This window comes from Cololabis saira, chromosome 2 (genome assembly GCF_033807715.1).
Source record: "Cololabis saira isolate AMF1-May2022 chromosome 2, fColSai1.1, whole genome shotgun sequence".
NCBI lineage: Eukaryota > Metazoa > Chordata > Actinopteri > Beloniformes > Belonidae > Cololabis > Cololabis saira.
In genome coordinates, this window is record NC_084588.1 from 18,535,324 (window position 1) to 18,558,598 (window position 23,275).

Consider the following 23,275-nt stretch of genomic DNA (forward strand, 5'->3'; position numbering starts at 1 on the left):
ACTGGAGGACTTGGTGAGTGTGTGTTTGTTAGTGTGTGCGGCCACAGACGTGGGGAGCTGCACAGAGAGAGAGCCGGTGGGAGGAGAGCTGGAGCTGGTGCAGGCTGTCCTGTAAACACGGCCGGGTCAGGCCGAGGAGCCACAGCTATGCTCGGGGAGTCGGCCGAGTGCCTTTGGTCACATGAGAAAAATTCTCAGACATACTAAAACTGGACGTCGATACTTGTGTGTCTGTGAAGTGGCAATGTTATGAAATGCTGAGCATTTATTTGGGTGTCTGAAGTGACGATGAACTCGGAAACTCCAATGAATACCCAGATGGATGGTTTAAGAGTGAAGCCCAGAGTTGATCAGGCCTACGTCACAAATGACTGATTGCAACATTTTTACAGGTCTGACTGGCTCTTCCTACTTGTGACAACATTGTGCACTAAAATGCAGACGAGGACCATCACAGTCTGTGAGAATGAAACTGACAGTCAAGTATTTTTCCCATCAAGACAGCGTGTGCTTGTGTCCACGCTCAGGCCAGGTAACGGAGAAAACCATCGATGCTCCCCAGAGAACTTTTACATCAGTTGTTTTCATCTAAGGGAGGAGACTAATCTGCGGGTTTGAAAAGAATGAACAGTATTTATAGACATGTTTTAGCAGTGATTTAAGGTCCGTTTCTGAATGTTGTGCTGGTGTCTGAGATAGTCTGGCAGCGCATTTACCCAGATCACAATCTTTGCCTTGTTTTTATTGTAAACCAGTGTTTTAATATCACAAGTCTGCATTTATAAACGGTGTCTGGTTGGTCTTCATGACCCCGTTACCAGCATCTGTCATGTGCAGTTCTTCACTCTCTCTCAATGTTGCAGCAGAGTTGGTGTTGCCAGACCAGCAGGTCTCCTAGGCCCCGAGTGGGAATGTTGAAAGAGAAAAAATGTTGGAGAAAAAAAACTTAAAAAAAAAAAAAAAACTCAAAAAAAAAAAAGGACCTCTTCCACCAAGGCAACTGCAACCGCTTTGGTGGAAATTTGTGAAACACAAAATTCCCAGCGACTTTGATTCATCCACAGGTGCCAACATTCCAGCTTCTGTGAGAAAAAGTTTATCGACTGTCGACTGAGGAACCACGCCAATCTCCTCGGGCTTTCCCGGTTAAAATGGCCAACTGCGCAGCAGAAATCAATGTATTTATAGCCTGGTTTAAAAAAACAAAACACAATGGCTTTGGTTTCTATAGCTAGATTTCAGGTTCAGGTTGTTGTTTTTTTTTTAATTGAAAAATGTATGTATAATAAGGGGCGTGGACTTTAGATTTCAACTGCTTGAAATGAATGTTTGGACATATTAGAATAGAAGTTGTAAAGTGGGCGTGTTCCAGACAGTTTTCGCCTATTTCCAACATGGTACCATGAGAAAAATGAGGCTTCAGGAAAAACCTGGGCGACAACACAGGGCGCTTGTCCAGCTCTTCTTCTCTCTCCTCGTCCAGCTACTTCTGACCAACTATTATTACACTGCAAAGTTCCTACTCACCCTGAAGAAACCTCAGGAACCTCTCGTCTCAACAGTTCCTACGTAAAGACTCGGCCTGACATTCAGAAAACTGCAGCTTTTGCATCTGTAACGCACAGCTGTTTTTGTTTACGGCTCAGGAAAAGCAAAGAGCAGCTGCAGTCTCACCTCAGACAGTTTGTAGGGAACAATCAGCCTCTCTCCCACAGTGACTGTTTTCCTTGTTGTCAGAGCTTCAAACAGCGTTTCTTCTTTGACCTGGAGATGACAGTGAAACGGATCCTGAACACGTTAAGAGCTCCAGCTCATTCAAAACAAACCTTGGACTTTTATGTCTAACAGCTGCCTTAAATCATGCATCAGTTTATTAAACAATTTAATGCTGGCTGATTCCTGTTTTCTTGAGTTGTTGCATTCTCGTTGGACGAAAACACAACATAAGGAAGTGTGTGAGTGAAGTAGAGTAATAGCAGTGCGGTAATAGATAATAGTAATAGCGTGCGGCACCTCCAGCAGCTCCGAGACCACAGGCAGCATCTCCGGGTTGCAGATGTCGATGGAGTCGTCTCTGTAGGTTTTCCTCTTGTAGCCGATGTTGCCCAGGTGAAGGATGGCCGACAGCAGAGAAAAGATCCTAAACAGGAGCGTTGGAGAGATACGTCAGTGGAAGCCAACTATATCATCCACGTGTGGGTAATTATGTGGATGCAGTTGTATCGCATCACCGCCCTCTTATTTATGAACCACACCTGTAACTGGGGACTATCCACGTTTATCTTATCACACCAGGGCCGGTTCTAGAAAATGATGACTAGGGGTGCATTTCAGATCGGAGGGGGTGCACATGCCTGGCACGTTATTCAACACTAAATTATGCATCTTCCCATAATTTCAAGCAGAATAATAATAGCAAAACAAGAATATTTGATAAGTGTATTTCAAGTGCATTTTTGCAGCAATATCGCTGCAGAACAAAGAAAATGCTACATTTAGTCTGGACTACCTCACCCATCAGACAATATAGCAACAGAAAATAAAACAGCAAAAAAAAAAAAATCTAACCATAAATATACAAGACTGTCACAGAAAATTAGAATATTGTGATAAAGTCCTTTATTTTCTGTAATGCAAAAATGTCATACATTCTGGATTCATTACAAATCAACTGAAATATTGCAAGCCTTTTATTATTTTAATATTGCTGATCATGCTTAAGAAAACTCAAATATCCTATCTCAAAAAATTTGAATATTCTGGGAATCTTAATCTTAAACTGTAAGCCATAATCAGCAATATTAAAATAATAAAAGGCTTGCAATATTTCAGTTGATTTGTAATGAATCCAGAATGTATGACCTTTTTTTTTTTTTTTTTTTTTTTAAATTGCATTATTCTGCATTACAGAAAAATAAAGGACTTTATCACAATATTCAAATTTTCTGAGACAGTCCTGTAAACTTGCTTGCGTCGTTGTGTTTGAACCACTTCTGAATATCCATCGTTACTTTGTGTTAACGGAGCAGCAGAGAGCAGCACTGGCTGATTTATGGTTCCACGTTGCACCAACGCAGAGCTTACGCCGTAGGATACGCGGTGACGCGAACGTATGGTGTGCGTCGCCGCATATCCTACGCCGTAGGCTACGCCGCCGATTTAGCGCGGAACCATAAATCAGGCTGACGTGCACGCATTTGTCAGTTTTCTTTTCGTCTTTTCAACTGAGCATGCAAACACATAAACTGAGGGTGCAATGCATGCTTTTGCACCCTCGTAGACCCGGGCCTGTATCACACGGCAAATGCAGAGTGTGTCTGTCACTCACTGTTTACGCGTGGCGGGAAGAAAGCCCACCATCTCCATGGCCAGCTGAAGCCTCTCAAAGTCATGCTTCAGGTCTTCTCCTTCAACGGTGAAGCAGTCCTACAAAATAAAAGCCCACGTGTTATCAATCCTGCAGCGACCGTTGCGACACAGCGGCCTGGAAGCCAAAAGAGCTAAATGGCAAGTTTCTATGAGGTTTAGAAGGACTCGGTAAACCCTGTTGACATACGCAGCGCCTTAATGTTTTCAGTGTTTACAGACCGTCTAGAGAAGATGCCTAAAATAGAGTTTTAGTTTACTTTGTAGATGAAACAAAATACAGCAAAAGTTGGCTGCAGCGGACAAAATGAATGACTCATGCTAACTAGGCTATCATTAAAAATCTTGGGGTCAGAAAAGGAGAAAATAAAAAAAAAAAGCAACACTCTGGTCTTATGTGAAGAAAGACTCGTAACAAGCAGCGTGTGCAAGTTCTGCTCATGTAGTGGAAAATCTGGCCTGGCTTCCCATTTAAACCAGTCCACAGAAACCTGGCAAGCTGCGACCGGAGCAGAGCAGAGCGGCAATTTATGGCTTTGCTTGTGTCTGAGTGGTGGATGATAAAATATAATAGCAGTAAGGAGACAGAGGCTTTGTTTTTTTAATGTATATACTGTATATAATATCTGAAATGTACTTATATAGCATAAGTGGACATATCCAAAAGAAAGCTTTGCTCAATATGTGAACATTTGTGAAGGTCAGAAGGGAAGAAGGGCTTTTCTACAACCAGGTCCACAAACGCTGAAGCAGCTACAAAGTCTACACAAATCTATATCATCTATGTTGCAAGTGCTGCTTTTGCTTTTTGGATCCATTCCTCTCTAGCGGTCAACATTACGGCATACCGAAGCCTCATGGAGACAAATGGTTCAACTAATGTGGTCTTACTTTATCTCAGAGTGATGTATTTTAACTTTTAGTGTAAGAAAATCCACATTTAATCTAAAGGTGTTTTTAGTTTTCCAGCTGTGTTGTGGAAGTTGAGCAAAATAATCATTTAAAATACATTAAATCAGTGGAGTGCATTTTATAAACTAAAACTTATCACACACCATTAGCAGTATTTAGGAGGAGAAATTCATGGAAAACAACTTTTTAAATGCATCTAGAGAGTAAAGGTCCATGTTTCATCCCCCCACAAATCCCAAGATCTTTTTGATCATCGACATCAGTCAGTCCAGCATTTCTGCAGCAGAGCATGATGTTAGACCAACTCACTGATCGAAAGGTGAGGACACGTCTTTAGTTAAATGATTTTTGCTTTCAAGCGTAAGAGGACGTGATCTTGAAACTACTCGTCCTCGTTTTCAGAATAAGGGGACCAGAATCTGAAATGCTGCACAAGTCAATGATCAAAAATAATCCATGTACATAAAGTAGAAACAACCAAAAGAGCACATACTGTGGCAGGGGTGTGACGAGACAGAACACCGTAACTCAGAGAGCAGGCACAACAGGAGAAAGCAACACTGACCCAAACCAAACCAGGAAATACCCAAAAAAGCACCACAATGAGCGGAGGAAGGTGCAAGGAGGGAGTGTGCAAATGCGGAGAGAAAGTGTGACGTAATCTACTTTTTCTCCAGGATGTGCAGACACGCGGACAGTACATACTCAGCCGAGGATCACATACTGACCGGTTCACTGTCACAGTAATTGTCCCAGTGCAGCTGTCGGGGTTTCTTTGTCATCTGGAAATGTTAGGGCAGAGTTCACAGGCGGCGAGGTCAGGGTTAGACAGCAGCAATCAAATGACAACATACAATACACCATGAACGCAAACAGAGACTGCTGAACAGCAGCAGCAGCAGCAGCATGACAAGATGGTAATATATGAAAAAAGGCTGAGCGGCTTTGTTTATTACAGTTACAGATAAAAATCTGGAGCTCACAGAGATGCAGGCGCAGAAAAAAGCAGTCAGTGTTACGATGAAACAGATCAAAGCGCGGAAGGGTCAGGCGGAGGAAAGAAAGCTGCAGATACGCAAAACACATGCTCTTTGAAAGATCGGAATAATTAATTGGTTTTGCTTTACAAGGCAGTATTCAGCTTTTATACGTACTGTATAAAACATGTGACGTTTATTGATTCTCCCTTATGTTCGTTTATGACACGGTGTCACATATTGTAAGCGGAAACATTTTCAAATGACTCTCCGGGTCTGCCTGCAAGATCCGTTGCAAAGATTCACGAGATCCTTTATCTCTGAAAAGGATCAAACATCCTATCTGCTCATCTGAGCCTCCTCGGGGGTTTCTGCAGTCTTGTCACTGCAAAGCTTTGTGGCAGATCAGCCAGAGTGGGTTTAAGCACACTAGTTTTGAAAAGATTTGTTTCTTTCAACTGCATTATCCTGCAATATTAACGTAACTTTGGAGAAAATTAACGCAGAAGATGATTCTCCAGACTTTTACAATCTGAAGAAGGTTTGAAATGACAGATCTTAAATTTTCAGCTGTTATTAAAATGCAGTAGAAGCCAATTTTTGTCTCAAAAAGACTCTATAATTCTACTCCTAATAACTAAAACATATGGTTTGCATTGAACATCAGTGAAATGGAGTTAATTTAAACATTAAAACGATGTGCTGTTCTCAAAGACGAGCTCAGAATGAGTTATGGCAGTAACAGAAAGTGTAAAATAAAAACTGTAGTACTTGTAAACAAAACAATGTTACTGTGAAGAAGTTGTGCAGAGAGCTGGTGCAACAGTCAGAATAGAGAGAGAGAAAAGAGTGACAAGAGAAGAGTGAACAATGTGTGTACAATATGCAAATGCACATGTGCTAGTGTGTTAGGATGTGCACATCAGTGGCCGGCAGGAATGGGAGGAATTCCCCGCTCTCGTCTCTGTAGGCGGAAGGATTTAGGAGGAGGGGACCAGGTCCTTGGTTGTCGTGGCGTGACTTTGAAAGCCCAGAGGCGGAGACGCAACGACGTTTACAAATAATCCACATTCCATACGTGGATCGTGTGTTTGTGCTTATTGTGGCTTTGCGTGGTGGTTATATGAAACCTGTTTCCCCTTTGTGCTACAGAATTAAGAGAGAAAAGCCACAAATGCTCTTTTTTCGTCTTGTTCTGGCCTTTGTGAACGTCTTCAATCAAACAGACAGACACACAAGACAGTACAAAAAAAGACCGTGTAACTCAAACAGTTGGGGGGAATTATCTGATACTGGTCTAGTGTGTTTCTGAGGGGAGGAGCAAATATGTGGCAGGTGTTGAAATCCACCAACACTGTTTCCTTTGTGTCCCAAGTTCTCGCTTTCCTGTTTCCGGACATGGAGAATGGCATGTTGAAGGCAGAAATGTCGACATTCACAACTGTACACATTCACAAAACATATTACCACATACAGTATACACAGACAGGATTAATTTTTGGTATCATTTGTCATTTTATAAAAGACCCATTAAATATGCCTGATGCTGAAGGTCCCACCTGACTGAGGTAATGATATTCTTCAGGCTTCATGAGGTGAAAGGCTGTTCTCTCTTCTTCACTCGTTCCTGCCAGCAGGTAGTAAAAAACGTGGTAGTTTCTAAGAAAAAAAAGAGACAAAACAGATACAAGTAGTTCAATATAGACTTATGTGAGGATCCTTTTTTATATATAAAAAACAACAGGTTAAAAAGCAATGATTATGTATTTAAAAAAAACTATAACTAATAGAGGGAATGCGCATGACGTCACAGATGCAACTTCACAGCGGGTTTCGCCCACTGAGTGGCAGAAAGACTGAGTGGCACAAAGACTGATTGTCAGAAAGACTGAGTGGCACAAAGACTGATTGTCAGAAAGACTGAGTGGCAGAAAGACTGATTGTCAGAAAGACTGAGTGTCAGAAAGACTGAGTGGCAGAAAGACTGAGTGGCAGCGTAAACTTTCAGTTTGAGCAACTGGAAAACATCTAAAATGGGAAAGAGGTGTTGTGCGATCAACTGTACCCATAGATTTAGCAAGAAATCGGAGTTATCGTTTTACAGACTGCTGAAAAATAAGCTTAAGAGAGACAAATGCATCGCTGCAATTCACAGAAACAACTGGATTCCAGGCACCAAAACGTGGATTTGCGGTTCCCATTTTGTATCAGGTAATGTTGGATTTTTGGGTAGCCAATTTTAAACGGTTAAATTATAGTTTGGTGTCCTCATCACTTTAATTTCGCCAACAAATCCTGCCTTGAAGTAGGACCAAGCGTCAAGACTTTTGTATGCCTTCAAACTTAGCTTCGTGTATTTACCCGGCGTAGAAATTAAGTTCATATAAATATCAGGAAACTATTTGTGGAGAAATATTAATGTCCATGGACCTTGGGTTCTTGGGTTAACTGTACGTGTCACTATCAAGTCCAACTGCCTTTAATTTAAGCCGATAATCGGCTTAAATTATCCTGTCTTCTCCACAGTTTCCCCAACTAGTTGCAGCCATTTTTGCCACTGAGTAAGTGGGAAAGTGACGTCAATGTACACCCTCTATAGCACAATAAGATTTTTTTTTTAAATGTCTTTTGAATTTTTATTAGTCACTTGCAATCATAAGTCCCAAAATATAAATAAATAAAATTACACTCACAAAGCTGTCTTTGTCAGAGTGCTGTGCAAGTAATAATAGATTTATTTTAAGAACCAGTGAAAATTTACCATAAATTTACCATCAGATGGAATATTAACCTTTAGCATGAACAGGCTAACAGCAAACCTGTAGGAGTTACCAATCCTATTCAGTGCTTAGCAAAAGATTCAGCTTTATTTATATCGGCCCAGTTCATGAGACATGTCATCTCAAGGCACTTCAAGTCTTCAACAATAATGTTCAACTCATTCCGAATGAGTCCAATTAATACAAGACCAATAAAATACTATGAATAACAATTGCTTTGCCTGGGAAACCCACAGATTGCATCAAAACCTGTCTTCAATACAACCCCCCATCCCGAGGAAGCACCAAGCGACTGTGAAAAGGAAAAACTTGTCTTTAACAGGAGAAACCTCTGGCAGAACCAGACTAGAAAACGTGTTTACCACATCATCAGTTACCATATTAACCTTCAGCACAAATACCCTGACTTGCATACTTCTTGTAGTGACTCAGTTTTTGGCCAGCGTTCATTTTTACTGTCCTCATTTTGAATTTTACGCTATAAGCACATTCAATAAAAATAGGAGTAGGGGGCGTGGTTTGCTAGTGTGCTGCATCGCATAAACTTTTATTAATACCAGTCTGGGAACGTAGGCTCAGCTTTGCCCATTGTTGCTCAATACATAAGTTCAGGTTCTCAAAAAAGATCAGCGCTGTCTTTGATGCATTTTTTCATTTTTTCAGCAAATGGTTTTAATATGGTACAGGCGTGGACTGCAGGCAGATAAGTTCAGCACTCAGTCTCTTAAAGACTGTGATTGTGTGCTGTTTTGCTGCAACACACCTCCCGGCGCTGCAATACGTTACAGTGGGAACCAAGTTATTTAACCCTGACTGATTCTTTGAGTAGTTACTCATTTTGTAAACAACCATAATCGCACAAAACATTTTGACTGATCATAGATCACATAAATGTTTCATGACATATAACCCAAACAAATTTGACAGCAAAACTCCCCATGACACGTAATGGTGGCGCTAAGAGCATTTCCACACAAAGTGGGGAGAGAACTCAACGTTTTGGCACTAAACAGCTGTGAAGGCTTAAAACCACTTTACAATGAGGCTAATCAATAAAAGGCTTCAATTTGCATGGGAGCATAAAGATTGGACTCTAAAGCAACGGAAGGAGGTCATGAGGTCTGATGAGTCCAGATTTATCCATTATTTTTGCAGACGGGTGGGGGCATCACTCGTGAAAAGCAGTGGATGAAATAACGCACTCATCATGCCTTGTGTCTACTGTACAAGCCTGTCGGAGCAGGTCCTGATACGGTGTAGCTTCATTTCTCACATCCAAGTTAAGCCTGTTACATTCATTTCCCTTTGACGTTTTATAAAGTTTGATTTTCTTTTTTAATTATGTGACCAAAATGAGGTCAGTGAATGACCGTGACATACTAAATGAAAAAGTCTCAACTCAAACAGGTTTTTTTCTTTCCTACTATCACGGATACATTCCAAGACAACAATGCCAGGATTGGCCAGGATTGACTGCGAGGTTCCATCATCAATAGAGGACCAAATAAAAATAAATGCAACTCTGGAGGGAAATAAAATTTTTATTGCATTGCGTAATATTATTGAAACGATGCTACAGCAAATGTGTGCTGTAATCAAAGCCAAGTGTAGTTCACCAAAATGCATTACTTTTTTTTTTTGCAAGGCAGCGTTCAATCCCTGAGTATTACATCATCTGGGAGCAGCTCGTGTTGGTCCAAAGTAAATCATCAAGCACAAAAAGAGGGCCTTCAAAGACATGTAAGCTTTACTGTACATCTGGGAACAGAGGAGGTGGGTACTGAAGTTTTAAGAGAGCAGGGCCGTCCCATTATTGTTAGATGTAGGATTCGATAAAGCTTCAAAGTCCTGGATTTTCTTTATTGTGTTTTTCATTTTATGATGCACCAAGCATTTTAATTTGGTCAAAGGTCTGGACTAAGTCCGGACAGACTGTTCTACTTTGAAGCCATAGTTTTGCCGTGGATGCAGAGCGAAGTTTAGCATCGCCTTGCTGATTGTTGCCATGCCCTCCCTGCCGTAAGACCTGTATGCAGCTTATACATATATTTTATAAACTTTATGGACCCCAGGAAGATTAGTGGGCGCCAAGGCGACAGCTAATGGGGATACATCCAATAAACATAAACATACAGACATACAGAGTTAATGGTTTTCAAAATAATCTACAAATTTTGATTTGTTCGATGCAGGATGATTCTCCAATTTCCTGCACTGCATTATACTGTAAATAAGCTTGGACCGGGGAAGACGGGGCAATTCTGGATCACGCTCACGTACGTCCTCTTGTTTACATGATGGCGCTTTAAGTTGTTTCAAGAAGTGCTCCTGAACCAAGGGGCTCATGCATTATACCAAGTCGATTTACACTAAAATTGTTTCACAATTTGTAGACTGTTCTTCACAGAACATCTACATTTGCTTCAGAAAGAATCTGCTTCTCTGAGACATTTTCCCTCCACGTGTTTCTCTTGAGAACTACTTACTTTTAAAGACATTTGCTGGTCATTTCCCAACTTCTCTTTACATATTGCTGGGGTCAAATTCAAACTGAGCTAATATTTATCATTAAAATTCTAAATTTTTTTTATAATGCAACATAGAAAACCCTTTTTTTAATGTTATATTTGCCATGAAGTTTATGAAATTACCACATCAGTGCATTCAGTTTTTATTCATGTTTTACAGTGTCCCAAATGCATTGGAATATGTTAAAATGGATTATTAAAAACTTTTTTCAAATCTAGCATATTCATATAACAAATAAGTATTTAGCATGTAAAGGTTGGTATTTATTTCAGCCACAAAGAAAAAAACAATTGTATGCTCAAGGCGTTATCTCATTCTAAGTGTTCAACCAAAATAGAAACCTGGATTTGGTAGTAGGCCTAAATTAATGTCAGCTGATCACTAAAGTCATGATCTGGGGTGGGTGAAGGCTTCTTCCACTGTTTTTAATCAAACCTGCACAGGACGGCGATCAAAAGCATCTGTGTCGGCTTCACGTTCACGTAAAATGTGCATGCAGAAGAAGAATATGTCAAACACATGCGGCCCACTATGAAAACTTGCGTGTAGATTGGTCCAAATGTCAGCGTTACATGCAGATCACAACAATTCCTGCTCAATAAATGTTGTGTTTACTCTGTCTGAGAGGTACTCACCGCTCATTGTGCTCTTGATAGACCAACCTCGACTTCTCCAGGAGATACTTCTCCACATAAGCGCTGTAAAGAAAACAAAAACAAAAAACAGTTTTCAGAACAATGTAAAAATGATTTGTTTTAGGAGATAAATGAGTATTGTCTGTGCCTCCTTACCCTCTCACAGTGCCACTCTCCTGGTAGTTCACCTGAATAAACTTGCCAAAACGACTGGAGTTGTTGTTATGTGCCGTCTTTGCGTTCCCAAATGCCTGTGGGTGAAAGAGGGAGATGCTGTGATTTGTGTTACATATCTCACACACGAGTAGGTGCCAGACATTCGAGGTCACGTTCTGCCTTACAGGTGCGGATAATCTGCCCGTGGGTCAATACATAGACACTCTCCGGCCTCATCCCCAACATGGTGTCTAAAACACTGCCAGCCCCGATGGTTTTTTCCTCTCACATACTTTCAAACAGCGTCAGCCTGAGGCCGACTAACGACATGCTTTAAGGATCTATTAAAGTGGGAGTCAGACTAATTGCCTGAGTGAGGATGAGAGAGCCAATACCAGCAGGCCTAATGGAAAAAAAAAAAGGTTCTTCAATGAGTAATGGGATCCATGTGGCCGTGTGGAACATGTGTAGTGGTTGGGCTTTAATAAGATGGGCCAGTATTTCCCCTCACAACTTTGTTTATGTTGTATGGCTGCCTGGAGGGGAAGTATCTTTTTTTTTTTTCCTATATAAACCCTGCAGTTATTTGTAGCTCCACCACAAGTAAACAAATTCCTCTGTGAAGCACTTAGAGCCGTCCCAAACCCTGCGTCTGTGAAAAAGGACAACACCCCTCCCTGACCCCACCCTTCACAATGCTGCTTACCAACACGCAATAAAAACTGGTCGACAGCTGATGCAAACTCACTGGAATGCCCCGATTTCACTTATTTCTGTCATATAGTTGCTGCAAAAAGAAGAAACGGTATCACATGGGCTGTTCCCTTTTTAAAAGAAAAGCTTCACATTTCAGAGTTTCCTCTCAGTGCGTGTACTTTGATTTTGTTTGCATCTCAAAACACCTTTTGATAATTAAAGCTTTTTGCAAGAATACATGGACAAATGTTCAACAGAAACCGAACGATCTCCGATTATCAGGACAGCGCTCTTGGCCAAAAGCATGTTTACACTTAAAGGTCTGTGGGCATCGTATCATGAAAATGCTTGGGAATCACGGAGCACGAGGACCGAAGCCTTTATACACTTGGCACAGCAGAGCATATTTAAAAAGATATATATTATACACATACACACACACACACATCTATCTATATATATATATATATATATATATATATATATATATATATATAAAGCTAAGCCATAAAGTTGGCCTTAAATCATGACTCACGAGGCCGAACAAATCACTGAAACAGGCAGACACAGGGGAAAACCATTTTTTAGCTCTGCTGTCTGGACAAAGACGGAGCACATAAGTTCAAAACAGCGATGATATCGTTGCACATCCAAGAATGTGGGTTTCCAAATGTGACGCCTGATGCATCTGATATTCCAGGAGGAGCTGGCGTTCTGCTCACAGCTCCGTCTGCGTCTGAACCGGCTAACCTGCCTCGCTCAGGAAGTGCAGGTCAGACGAGGACAAACCAACATCAGTCAACATCCCTCACTACATGCTAGGAACTTCCTCGATAGACAGCCAATACAAACCAGGCACCGGAGCGCTCAGGCGGCTCTCGGAGCGGAGACCTTAGATACCGGTCCTGTCAGTAACGTTTTGTTAACATTCAACATTTTGTATGGGGCCAGCAGGAAGCAGGATGTGGAAAAAGTAAAACACTGAAACTTGATTTATGTTCGAGAACCCCGTGTTCATCCACCTGCTACGTATAAAAGAAATGCATAGTTTAAAAAGACACTTTTATAGCGGACGGTTTGTATTCCTTCTAAACTTGGCTAGCTCCACGTCAGTGGCAATAAAACCTAAATCCTCTGACGGGATCAGAGATATCCAAAGCTAATCTCTGGAGGGCCGGAGCTTCATATCAGGAACATGAACACGTATAATCAGTTTCTCAGAAATGTCACATTTCAGTTTCTGGGAAGTAAGATGATATTTTCAGTCTTACTGTCTCGGATAAAGAAGAACTTCTGCTGAAGAACAACAGAGAAGCGATTTAAAAACAAAAGGCTTAATGATTCCAGGAATTGCTGAAGTTGGATATTTTGATGGGAATTGATGAGACTGAAGACTGGAAACTTGTCAAACTACATGTTAGTGTGCAATTTACATTCAGAACAACACACATTTAAAGCAAATTCAGTTGAAATTCGACTACAGCTAACTCTAAAATTTAAAATATTTCCACAATTCCCCATTTTTCCTTCCATCCACTAAATGTCCACTTATCCAAGTTCCCATCCAGATGGCAAAGGCCTCAGAAGATGGCCAGACCTCTGCTGACCAGCTCCTCTTGGTCCTCTGGGATTAGGGCTGGGCGATATATCGAGATTTTAATATATATCGATATATTTTCAAACACGATATGGTACGAGCCAATATCGTTTATATAGATTTAAAAAAAAAAAAAATACATTTTTTTTTAATGATTTTGATATAGCTTATTTTGTGACAAATTGACTTGAATGTTTTATTTGAGATTTGCACAAATGTTTTGTTATTTGCACAACTGTCAACCTCAGTGGAAAAGTCTGCCTGTTACTGTCTACACTGTATTAATTGCACAGTGTATTTTAATTTAATTGTTATGCAGGAAAGGGATATTTGTTTTATTTTATTCAAGAAGCATTTTTATTCTATATATGCAGGCAGTTTATTTTTATTTCATTTGTTTTATACATTTTGATATTGTGCAGACCTCTGTTAATAAAGGAACCTGTGTGACATTTGGCACGAGGCTTTGTATTAAAACTGACTGTTTTTTTAAGGGTTTGCCTCAGAAAAAATGAAGCTAACAGAGATGCTAACAGAGATGCTATGCTATAATGCTTTGGGGGAAACCCCAATTATGGCACAGAAAAAATATTGAGATATATAACGAGTATCGCCATTCAGCTAGAAAATATCGAGATATGACTTTTGGTCCATATCGCCCAGCCCTATCTGGGATAATACCGAGGCATCATGTGGGTGCTGACCAACTGGCTCCTCTCAACGTGGAGGAGATGTGACATTACTCCCATTGCCCCCTGAATGGCAGACCTTCTCACCGCCATCTCTAGCCGGGGGTTCACGCAGCGGCACCATGGTAATCCTTGACGTGACTTCATCGCACCATAAACAAGCGATCAAACAACCCAGCGACACTTCAACTCCTCCTCCGTTGGCAGCTCCTCATTTCAAACCCGAGGACGGGATTCCACCCTTTTTCAAACTGAGAGCCGCAGTCTCAGTTTTGGAGCTGCTGCCATTTCACACTCATCATCTTAAAAGGAAAAAAATCATAAATCCCGAGGACTGCACGCCCTCCTCTCCTTGGCTGCACTTAGAAGTTCTATAAATTTATGGACGTTTCTAGAAGGTTTATGGAAATTGAATGGAAACTGTCCGCCCTTTAACGGCTCTAATAGCAGCGGATCTATTACAAAAGGTTTGATCCCCAGATTCCCCAAACGGACCTGAACACAGAGCCGTAACAAGACCAGTTCTGATCTCAAGCACAAATGTGCCACAACAATGCCAATGCAAACCTCGTCCTCCTCCCGTTTCAAGTGCTGAAGAGCCAGACGGACACCAGCACCAACACTGTTTGTACAGACATGACTCGCGTGACTTCAGCTACTCCAGTGGGTCAACTACATTATTCTTGGCTTCAGACCACAGACGGGCCAATGGCGACCCAGTGCCAGACTTGAGACGGTGCCAGTGTGTTCTGGGTGTAGGGTTTCCCAATAAAAACTCTGTCAGAGTCGTCCAGAGGAGCAGAGACCGAGAAGCCACCACTTGGAAGTTGTCGTATGTTCATAAACTAAGCTTTCATGTATCCGTACGCTGCTCGGTTTCGCTGTGAGAAAACCTTCCCAACTACACGCTTGTGTAACTTTGAAATTAACTCTGGTTTTGCCTCAGGAAGCGACAGTAACACTTGTTGATCCAAAAGCAGCAACTGTTCCAATTATGATCCAGCACTTGGTTTCCAATTTAAAATTAAGTGCTCTCTAAGTCAGCGGCTTTCAGTGCTCTCTTTTTTAAATCCAACATGTTCTACAGCTCTGCCATTTTCTAAATTAAATTATTTAGCAACCTGATATAAAACTGAACATCCAAACTTGAGCAAAGAAGTTACATTATTGGACTTTTACTAATCTAACCTCCAGAGACAAGATTTGTCCATTATTTATATGGTCATTTCGAACATTACGAACTGCTTATCCCACTTCTTAAGAACTATAAAAAGTACTATAAAAGTATGCTGTTAGAACTGTGTAGTTATAATGTGTATTATATAAATATGTTCATGTAAACTGCTTATTTCAGAGAAGCCGACACAGCTCATTGAATCTCCATCCCAATATTAGTAACGCATATAAAGTCAGCATTAAAAATAGTGCTTCTATTTTGTCAAAAGCTCAAGATGACACTGGGGCGCTATCATCAACAGGAAAGCGCTAATAAAAGGAGGATGCTTCTTTCTTTTTATTAATTAGATTTCAGTCAACACTTCAGGCACAGCTATTCAAAGTCATTTAAGGCCTGTCTGGAGTGAGTAGTGTGTTTTTAAACACAATTTATCACATGGCCTTTAATCATGTGAGGATGACTTCATTAGCTTCTGGAGAAAAAAAAAAAAGAGGAGAGAGGCGCTCAGATGAAGCAGACATAAAGGCTGTTTGATTTTACGTACAAAAGGGATTATGTTTTAGCAAGTCATAAATAGCTTGGGGCACACAAATGGATTTCCATGCTGCGTTGTCTTTTGAGGTCATGTGAGCTGCACAGAGAACTGCCTTGTTTGAGCACCGAATGGCCTCGAACAAATGGCCTATAAGATAAAAACAGCTTTCTGGAGCAAGTCGCCCAACTCTCAACATTTCCTGTCCTGCAGTAGCGGCGGTGAAAATTACTCCGACAAATTGGCTCTGTGTGACTCAATGAAGTATTGCTCATTTGACCTGTGCCGATTCACATCCTCTGGAGCCCACTACCACGCTGACTCATCCACCACAGTATGCGGACAGGATGTCAACAGCAGAGTAAAAGGAGCGGCCCGGCTCGGCCCGGCGTGCGCGGCGGCTATTTCACTGCGTGTGTGGGCAGATAACATTCTCCTGGGGCTAATTCACAACCGTGCCCCCCGTGTGATCTCACACCTGAGGCCCAGCGGGGCCCGGGCCGGACTGTGGTGGCTGTGGTTGTTTAATCGCAGGGGGGAGTTGCGCTCACGAGTCCCAGCTGAAGTGGGAGCACAGTGGGATGTGGGTTCTGGCAGCGGCTGCTCCTGTCAAAACAGCTCTCAGAAATGTGTTTGAGGCGGGATGTGTACAGGTTTAGGTCACAGCCTTTTGAAAACAATTCAGAAGCGTTTGTTTCCTCTGCTAGCAACAAGTGCAACAAACATATGAAAATCTACTTTTTTTTCCATTCTGAGCACAAAGTACAGTAACTAGGATGTAATCACCTTCCACCAGGGTTATAATAGTTTTGAATTTTTCATTTTAGTTTAGTTTTATTTCGTTTTGACTTTTTCTCCTTCAATTCAGTTAGTTTTAATTCGTTTTTAGTGTGGGTTTGCTAGTTTTTATATTTTCAAAAATGCTTAGTTTTAGTTTAGTTTTTATTAGTTTTAGTTTTAGTTTTGACGTCACGGACCGTGAGGCATTCAGGTGCCGTAGCTGCCAGTTGGAGATAAACGGCCAGAGCAGAATAAATTGATCATAACAAGAGGCTTATATTGACAGGGACGAAAACGGAGGAAATTATATCTATAATTTCAGTTCGTTTTAGTTAGTTTTCTAAACACACAATATAGTTTCAGTTAGTTATCGTTTTTGTCTTTTAATTTTCGTTTTTATTTAGTTCAGTTAACGAAATAGTTTTTTCAATTTTAGTTTTCGTTATTTCGTTCGTTTTCGTGAACTATAATAACTCTGCCTAGCACACCCCATTTCCACTACTCTACAGCAACTTTACTTTAAGGAAGTATCGTCGAGCTCACACAGTTTCCTGTCAGTCATGTCAGGAAAAATTAGGCTGAACCGGAACACTCAGATATTCGTATGTTAGGTGGATATTCAGTTTTCAAAATGTTTGATCCAAATCTGAACTAAGCATGACATTGAAATTTTCTTCCTAAAATTGATTTTTTTTTTTTAAATGACATCAAAATCTCTAAACAGTTGGGATTTCGAGGAGCAGGAAGCATTCTCTCTTGCAAAATTGTTTCTAACCACCACATGACACAAAATTGGATTTCCTTGAAATATAATTGAATTGTAACCGCACTGAACTGGACGGTACGGAACTGGACCGCAATGAACCGGTTCACTTCTGCCTTAAGAGTCTTAAGATGGTTTATTTTGTGAATTGAAGCGATGCAATGAATTGACCGGAACTGAAGAAAAGGGATTCAACATTTAAAAACAGGAACTCCAGTTTTATGCTTGGTTTCAAAAGAAAGAAAAAATGTAAATAAACTGCACTTCTGCCACAAACATATCTCTATGAAATCTCCCCGTTGCTCTTCCTCAAACACAGCTGAGGGCAAACCTGACAGCCCCGGGACGACGTCAGGCCCGCAGGTTGAACAACTCCAGCTCCACTTAACTGCCAAAAACCTCTGATGTTGTTTGTTTGGAGTTTGAACTTCAGCTTCAAATCTTGTTGATGCTGCACTCATATCAGTTTATACAGGCGCTCTCTGTTTATATAGCAATGTTACAACGTGCCATTATTTATATCATGATTGGCCAATTAGAAATTAGAGAATAAAGGTGAAAACATAATAAAAAACAGATAAAAACGCCTGGAATCAGTTCAGTCACACAAGTTCACATTCCAGTTAAAAATTTAATAAAATAAGGTCACCGATTGCCTGATAATTTTCATCTTATAAAAACAGATAATCAGAATATATTTTGAGGTAACAGCCAACTCTGTTTGTTTTAGCTTAGCACGATGGCCCAGAGCCCAGCAATACACCGGTAAATCACAGATATGAAGGTCATATTAATATTCACATCCAACGCAACTAAAAAGCAAATGCTTTACCAACAATGAGAAAGACAAAGTAAGAATAATCTGGAATATAATAAAGGCAAAGCGTGAGAGAATGAAAACATGAAGGAAAAAAACCAGAGAAAACCCAATAATAAATGCAGTGACTGCCTGATCGCTGCAAAGCTCGACTAAAGTATGAGGCTCAATCAGAAAGGCCTCCTGTGTTAGTAAAAAGGAAGTAAACATCAGTCACAGCGAGGGAGATGAAAGCCAGGCCTAATAGAAAAATAATCATGGATCTCTTGCACTCCTCAGCTATCAGAGACGGCTCTCATATAACATAAACCTCTCTGATTTAGAGTTGATGAGTGGAAAATAGCTGCATTCCTAAATCAAAACCTCCCTCAGAGAGATGAGTAGGAAAACCTTTACTCCAACTCTAAATTAACAAATTAATTTCCTGTGTTGTCCCATACGTCGCAGACTTGTGGGTGCATGTCCTCGAAGAAGACCGTTTTTTGTTGTTTTTTTTCTTCCCGGGGACATGTAAGAAGCTCTAAACCACTTTACTTTGTTTGAAAAGTGAGACTATATTGTCCAGGAAATTGTGCGGGCAGAGGAGCAACAAAAACACTAAACAAAAAAGCAAATACTTCAGGATATGCATATCTGAATGTATTTAATGATAATATCTGGAATGTATAGACAGTCTTAAACCAAAATAAACTGAGCCTTTAGCCTAAAGGAGAAGATGTTAACGTCTGCAGTAGTTGTTGTTTGAGACAGTGCAATGCTAATTAGCAGTGCTTTGTCTAAGAATACAGAGACGAGCCTCATTTTTTGTTTGTTTTAGAACACGGCTTTGCAAATAACTCATAAAACGAGAAACAACAAAACATTTTAATCACAAAGCAAATTACTGCCACTCCAGACAAAATAACAATATATATAAATATGTGTTTTTTACCTGAATGCAATACAACAGGACCTTCTGCTTTAACAAACTAGCTATGTCTACATCCGGTTACCCAGGAAACTTGAATTTAACTTTTTAAAAGTCATAAGACTGAGGGGGGATTAAAGTAAACCCAGCCACATCATGTTTATCTCCATGACCTGGCTGAAATGACTAAACTAGACTGTAGTAGTAACAACAGAAAACTGGAGGAAGAAGGTGGAATCAAAACTAGGAGCTGTGGCCATCAACCACCCAGTATCTCCCAGGAAACACGACCAATGTTTAGCTTTCACAGAATTGGACCTTTACGGCACACTGATACAAGAAGGGTGAAGAGACCACATCATGATCCAGTTTGGCTCAGCTTTCTTCCAATTTGACAAAAACCTGGAGAAAAAGCTGCTCACTGCATGAACAACTGCTCTCTCCCTTTACGGTTGGCAGGATGTTTATTCTTGTGGTTTTCTTGAGCAGAGGGTCAGCACAATTAGCTGCCCGGTCCTTCCTTATCTGGAGTAAGTGATTGCAGTCAACAAACCCACAATTGAGATCAGTCAACTTTGACAGCCTCGTCCTGGCACCTGATCCCAGCTTTGTCCGTCTTTTTACTCATTCTACCCTTTCAAACGTACTCTCAAAATCACTGACACAAGCTGACGTAACACACCAATGCACAGATATTATTGGTCAAGACACAATTTCATATATTTCAAACCACATACTGACATAGTTCCTGCACAGAGAACTGACAAACACAGACAGAGAGGAGACGAACACGTTAGATAACATCTTATACACAATGACAGGACTTGATGTATTCAGTTCTCTCCATTTTTAAACATTCAGACGTCTCTCTGCATATTCTACATGCAAATTCAGAAGAGTAATAATCACAAAATCTTAAAATTTTCAAGAATTTTCAATTTAAGTAAACACTGTTTTATTTATTTCATTCCAACTTTATTTTCCCAGGTAAAAGTTTTAAAAACAAATTCTCATTTACAAACAGGACCTGGGGCCTCATTTATAAAAGAGTGTGTAGGATTCATACTAAAAGTGTACGTGCGCTCAAAAGCCGAAAATGGCGTGCGCACAAAAAAATCCTGATTTATAAAACCGTGTGCACGAACACTTGCACGCAATGTTCGCTTTATAAATCACAGTCCAGCTGGAAGGTTGCGCACGTGAATTTGCCACATATCCCGCCCTCTACACGCCCACTTTATACCATAAATGGGCAATGCAAAGTAGTTCATGACTGTATTTGCATATGAATGAGCCTGCTGAGCATGCGCTGCGGCTTCCTGCAGCCTGTTTCTGCTGCGTGTCAGGATGAATGAGACGTGTCGAGCCAGGCAACCGTGCCACTAAATTTCACGGAGACTGAGATCAAAATGTTGTGGATGAGGTGGAGGCCAGGAAAATTACATTATTTGATGGTCACAGTAGTGGCATCACTAACAAAAATAAAGCGAGTGAGTGGCAGCACGTCGTTGCTGCTGTAAACGCTGTGAGTGCCACGGACAGATCTTTCAGATCTTTCAGATTATGAAGCTCAAGAATGAGATCAAATCATGTTTAGGCAGAAACAACCTTTCATCAACTGTATTTGGCCTTCAATCAATTTTTGGCAGGTAAAAAGACCCATTTTCATGGGAGAAATCAGATTCTGGCAGGCAATCACTTTTTGCCGCGACACCGGCCCGGCGTGTCCTGCACCGCGGCTGCAGCACCAGCAGCACCAGAGATCCAAGCGCTGATGCTGTGCTTCAAACACAGAGGGACACGATCAGCGCTATTATATTACAAGTCTGATATGTGATGACATTAAAAGTATGACATGAATCTGGCTTCATTTCACCACCTCACCGTCTGAGTCGCCAGTTCCCCATATCTTCAAAATGTTTGTGCGCTAGGATCAAAGTTTGCGTAAAGATACGCACATTTTCCCGTTAGTTTTTTTTTTTTTAAATCCCAACCTTTGCGTAGAAAGTGGCGTGCGCATCTTTCAAGCCCTGTTTTGTGCGCACGCAAGCTTATAAATAAGGCCCCATGTCCTGTTAACTGAGACGTGGTACGACTGCTCCCTTCTCAACCATGTCTTTACAGCTCCGTTCATCACGGCTGGTTTCTGGAGGAGTTAAACAATACTCGACTCCACCACACTCTTCCACGGGATGTGCTCGATGAGAGCTTTTTGTGCTTCCTAGACCTGACTTACAGTGAATGCAGCATGATGTGACGTTGGCTGGAGATAAAAGATGGTCTGGCTCCATGATGTCACAGAACCATAAGACTGAATGGCTCACTGAATTACATATTTTCAGGCCAGGTCAGCTCTGAGTAAAGTGACAAAGTTGTGTTATTGGGGGTATTTCGAGTTAGCAGTCACTTGGAAAACACAAATAAAGACCCCCCCCCCCAAAAAAAAAGTCCACTTTACAAGGCAGGTGTGAGCTTTTATTATCTTACAAAAAGAAGGTGGACCACATTCTTTTCCAGCATAACTAGATGACTCACATTCAGCTGTGCATCCAGTAATGTTTACAGTGGAGGCCGCTTTTGTTTCTCCACCTTACCCAAGATTCACACAGAGTGCTAAAGCTTGTTGCCAGATATTTGGGATTGTAGCAACAATTACAAGGCCAGAGACACCATCAGTCGGGTGATCATATTGGCTAACGCCCAAATTGTACTTTGCAAAGCTCAACTGTTCTTATATTTCCACCACAACCTTTCAAAGCAAAACAATGGACCCACGGTTCAATTCATAAACGTAGGACATCTCAGCAGTGAAAGAGCTGACGGAGTTAAACCGCGTAACGGATGTGTGTGAGTCCTGCCTTACAGGGTTTATTTTACAAACACTGTCAAGATGCCTTTGATGCAGTGTGACTTCTCAATCTAAACAGAGTCCGTTCTGTTCTTCAGTCGGGTCATTATTCTTGCTCCCTCCACCAGGTGACCGCTTCAAACGAAAAGACTTAATTGAACTTTTGACTCCGTCTTAGTTTAGAAAGTTCAATTTGTTTGATTTGTTTTCCGTCTGGGTTCTTTTTTCGGTTTTCTAGGAGAAGAGGGTTAATGTAGAAAGAAAAAATCCACAGGAACTAATTTCCTCCAACCTAAAGAGGCCCAAAGAGCGGCAGAGCAAACAGGACCTGAGAGCTTCAGGTTTCAGCACCAACTTCACAGGGACACTCGCGGATAAACAATGGTGCAGTGTTTTCTCACAGTAATGAGATGAGCTAAATGAGAGGCACAAAAAGGGATAAAATATGAGGGAGCAGAGAGGCAGAAGAAGTAGATGAGAAAAAAAGAGAGATCTAAGGAACCCAAGGAACTTTGGAGCTTGTTTGAGGTTGAAGATGTTTCCTTCTACGTGCAGAGAAGGTGGAACCTCCAGCTTTACTGCGTCTTTAAGGTACACTGGAAAGATAGCTGTTATTTTCCATTTATATGCTTAGTTAATATTTAAACATGCTCAGATCATATCAGTTTGAAGCCCACAGACAATTTTGTAAACAAAAAGGGAAAAAGAACAATTTCCCAATGTTCATTTTGACCATTAAAATATGGAGAACATCATTGCAAGTATAAACAGTACTGTTCCTGTGATGTCACATTACCTATTCATAATAGTGTCCTGTTTTCTTAAATACTTAGATAAGCACCAGTGAAACTGGTTAAATGCATATTGTGTTTTTCAGACTCAAAACATTACTTCAAATTAAGTATTTTAAATAATTTTATTAGGGGCATCAAGGGTGGGAGAAAAAAGTATGGTTTTAAATGGTTAAAGAAGCACCAGGATGTGCTCCAAAGTCTCCAAAAACCTAAAGTTGACATGGTATGGTTTTATGTGTTATTTTAAATGTATCTAAGTGTTGTGATTTGAAATGGTCTTGATTGGTCAGATTCAACCATGACTGAAAGGGCTGTGCGAG

The 23,275-nt window shown here is 40.8% G+C and overlaps 1 protein-coding gene across 1 annotated transcript in view; it reads right to left on the reverse strand.

Moving 5' to 3' along the window:
• Nucleotides 1-23,275, reverse strand: part of myo9aa (myosin IXAa) — a 132,721-nt gene that overhangs the window by 49,127 nt on the left and 60,319 nt on the right. The window contains exons 3-9 of the mRNA XM_061739399.1: nt 11,356-11,450; nt 11,200-11,262; nt 6,815-6,914; nt 5,007-5,060; nt 3,329-3,426; nt 2,014-2,140; nt 1,675-1,764 (exon numbers count right to left, since the gene is read on the reverse strand). Of these exons, the coding sequence (XP_061595383.1) occupies nt 1,675-1,764; nt 2,014-2,140; nt 3,329-3,426; nt 5,007-5,060; nt 6,815-6,914; nt 11,200-11,262; nt 11,356-11,450 (627 nt within the window). The remainder of the gene's footprint in view (nt 1-1,674; nt 1,765-2,013; nt 2,141-3,328; nt 3,427-5,006; nt 5,061-6,814; nt 6,915-11,199; nt 11,263-11,355; nt 11,451-23,275) is intronic.